Source organism: Gavia stellata, chromosome 32, assembly GCF_030936135.1.
Source record: "Gavia stellata isolate bGavSte3 chromosome 32, bGavSte3.hap2, whole genome shotgun sequence".
Classification (NCBI taxonomy): domain Eukaryota; kingdom Metazoa; phylum Chordata; class Aves; order Gaviiformes; family Gaviidae; genus Gavia; species Gavia stellata.
This window is the reverse complement of record NC_082625.1, coordinates 5,639,239-5,641,819: the sequence shown is the minus strand read 5'-3', so window position 1 is coordinate 5,641,819 and position 2,581 is coordinate 5,639,239. Positions and strand designations below refer to the sequence as shown.

The following is a 2,581-nucleotide window of genomic DNA, read 5'->3' as shown; positions in this document are numbered from 1 at the left end:
ATGCCGAGGGTCTCGCAGCCCCTCTCGCTCCTGGTCCTGCTCGTCCTCGCCGCCACCGCCCGGGGACAGGCTGGTAGGTGCCCCCGCAGCCCCCCCGCCCCATAGCCCTGCGCCCTGGGGTGCCCTGGAGGGGGGGTGGCTGTGCCCACCCCGGGGCATCAGATCAGCTCCTGGGAGACCTTCCCAGTAGGACCAGTCTGTCCCAGTGCCCCGGCAGCAACCATTTTGGGGGCAGAGCAGAAAGATTTGGGGGTGCCTGCCTGTTGTCCCCAGCGCTCCCCACAGTGCCGGGTACCCCCGCGCTCTCCCGGGGACGTGTTGGCTGTGTTGGGGGTGGCTTCCTCGGCACCCAAGGGACGGTGGGGAGGGGGTGGCGATGAGCGTCTGCCGATGACATCCCCTGGTGTCCCCAGTGTCCCTCGGTGCCGGGCTCAGCACAATTGGGACCCTGTGCCATGGGATGGGGTGTCCCATGCCCTGGAGGCTGGGGTTCCCCAGAAGCCATCCCCATCCCTGTTCCCATCCCTATCCTCGTCCCTGTCCCCGTCCCCGTCCCCAAACCCCTGCCGCGCAGGCACCGGCCCCAAGCAGCTGCAGCCCTGGCTTATCAGCCTCACTGCCGTCGTTGTCTTCCTCTTCATCGTCTTCGTGCTCCTGCTCGTCAACCGGCTCTGGCAGATCAGGATGCGCAGGTGGGCCAGTGCGGCGGGGACGCATCCTGCACCCGCTTCGGTGGAGGGTGCCAGCCCAGGGGGACCACAGGGTCCGGCCGTGCCCAAGGCTGGGAGCAGGGTGCTGTGGGGTGGGGACAGGGCCATCCCCGGGCACCGCTCAGCACCTCTCTCCCCTCGCAGGAAGCAGGGCGGCCTCCCGGAGACCCAGGGCACTGACAGGTACCACCGCCCGGGGTGGGACCGGGACCCCCGTGCGGGCCTCGGTTCTCCCCTGGGGACGGCCATGTGCTGGCGGTGCCGTGCATGGCTTGGCGATGCCACACGTGGTCCGGCAGTGCTGTGCATAGCTTGGCAATGCCACGTGTGGTCTGGCGGTGCTGTGCATGTCTTGGCGGTGCCACGTGTGGTCCAGCGGTGCCGTGCATGTCTTGGCGGTGCCACGTGTGGTCCGGCGGTGCCGTGCACGGCTCAGTGATGCCACACGTGGTCTGGCGGTGCCGTGCATGTCTTGGCGGTGCCACGTGTGGTCCGGCGGTGCCATGCACGGCTCGGTGATGCCACACGTGGTCTGGCGGTGCCGTGCATGGCTCGGCGATGCTACACATGGTCCGGCAGTGCTGTGCATGGCTTGGCGGTGCCACACGTGGTCCGGCGGCACCATGCATGGCTTGGCGGTGCTACGCGTGGTCCAGCGGTGCTGTGCATGGCTCGGCGATGCCACGCGTGGTCCAGTGGTGCTGTGCATGGCTCGGTGGTGCCATGCGCGGTCCGGCAGTGCTGTGCATGGCTCGGCGGTGCCGTGCATGGCCTGGCGTGCCCTTGGCATGGCCAAAGGCGATGGTGTCGCCCCAGGGGAGCGGGTCGGGGGTACCCCGTCGCGGGCGGCCATGCCTTGCTGACACCTCTGTCCCAGCAGGCTGGAGCGCACTGGCCGCGCCAACCCGGCGGCTGAGAAGGACAGCGACGAGGAGAGCGATGGCGAGGAGCGGAGCAAGTCCACGTCCTTCTGAGGCGGTGGCCGTCCCCTGCCCACCCGGTGCCCGGCCCTGGGGACTCTCCGTCGGGCACCGCGCCCTCAGCCCCGTCCGCGGGGCGCGGATCCATGCCGGGTTTTGCGGGGCGGCCGCGGAGCGGGAGGTGCCGCAGCGGCCCCGGCTGCCGCCAAGACCCGGCGTGGATCGGCCGCCCGCCGGAGTGGATCGGGGAGGCCGGCGGCCGGGGACAGGAGCGGGGCCCCCCCCCGCATCCCCCAGCCCGGGGCTGGCGGGGGGTCCCGCCCGTGGGGGGGCGGTGGGTGCCCCCGGCTGTACCCCAGTAAAGGTCCCCAGCCTGCCCCGGCGTCAAGCGTCTGGTGTCACCGTGCTGGCGATGGGGCTGTCCCATGGCCCCCACGGGGCTCCGCACCCCCGGGGGGGGCCCGCGGCGCCGCCCCCCTGTCCCCGAGGGTGCGGGGTGGGGGGGCACCCCTGGGTGCCAGCGGGGCAGGGGACAATGGCGGGTTCCTGGCATGTGACACGCTGGCAGGCCTCAGCGACTTCGGCATGGCCGAGAGCCGGCGTGCGGCCACGCCGCTGCCCCCCGACACCCCCGGACCCGGGTGCCCTGTCCCCCCCCGTCCCGGGGTGCCCGGGGACCGAGGGATGTCGGGTGACACACAGCTTCCGCCAACGACCTCATACGGGTGAGGGTGATGGTGTCAACACGGGCGAGGCAGCGATGTCATGTGCGTGAGGTGGTGATGTCATGTGCGTGGTTGGTGATGTCACACGGACAAGGCCCTGATGCGCAGGCGGTGGCGGCAGGGCCGCGTCCCCATCCGAGCCCACTGCTGCGCCCACCCGTGTCCCTGTCCCCCCGTGTCCCCTCCGCGCCTGCCCCGGCCCCCCCTCCCCGAGCGGGGCTGCGGG

General features: G+C 71.9%; 1 protein-coding gene across 1 annotated transcript; it reads left to right on the top strand.

Moving 5' to 3' along the window:
- On the top strand, window positions 1–1,684 carry SMIM24 (small integral membrane protein 24). The gene is made up of 3 exons (XM_059831649.1): window positions 1–73; window positions 575–692; window positions 1,591–1,684. The coding sequence occupies exons 1-3, from the start codon at window positions 1–3 to the stop codon at window positions 1,682–1,684; spliced, it is 285 nt and encodes a 94-aa protein (XP_059687632.1).
- The last annotated feature ends 897 nt before the right edge of the window (window positions 1,685–2,581 follow it).

What these genes read in the sequence shown, in the direction of transcription:
- SMIM24 (XM_059831649.1), top strand. Translation starts at nt 1, where the DNA reads ATGCCGAGGGTCTCGCAGCCCCTCTCGCTCCTGGTCCTGCTCGTCCTC. An exon ending in CACCGCCCGGGGACAGGCTG is followed by an intron (nt 74 to 574) that starts GTAGGTGCCCCC and finishes CCTGCCGCGCAG; the next exon opens with GCACCGGCCCCAAGCAGCTG. An exon ending in TGGCAGATCAGGATGCGCAG is followed by an intron (nt 693 to 1,590) that starts GTGGGCCAGTGC and finishes CTGTCCCAGCAG; the next exon opens with GCTGGAGCGCACTGGCCGCG.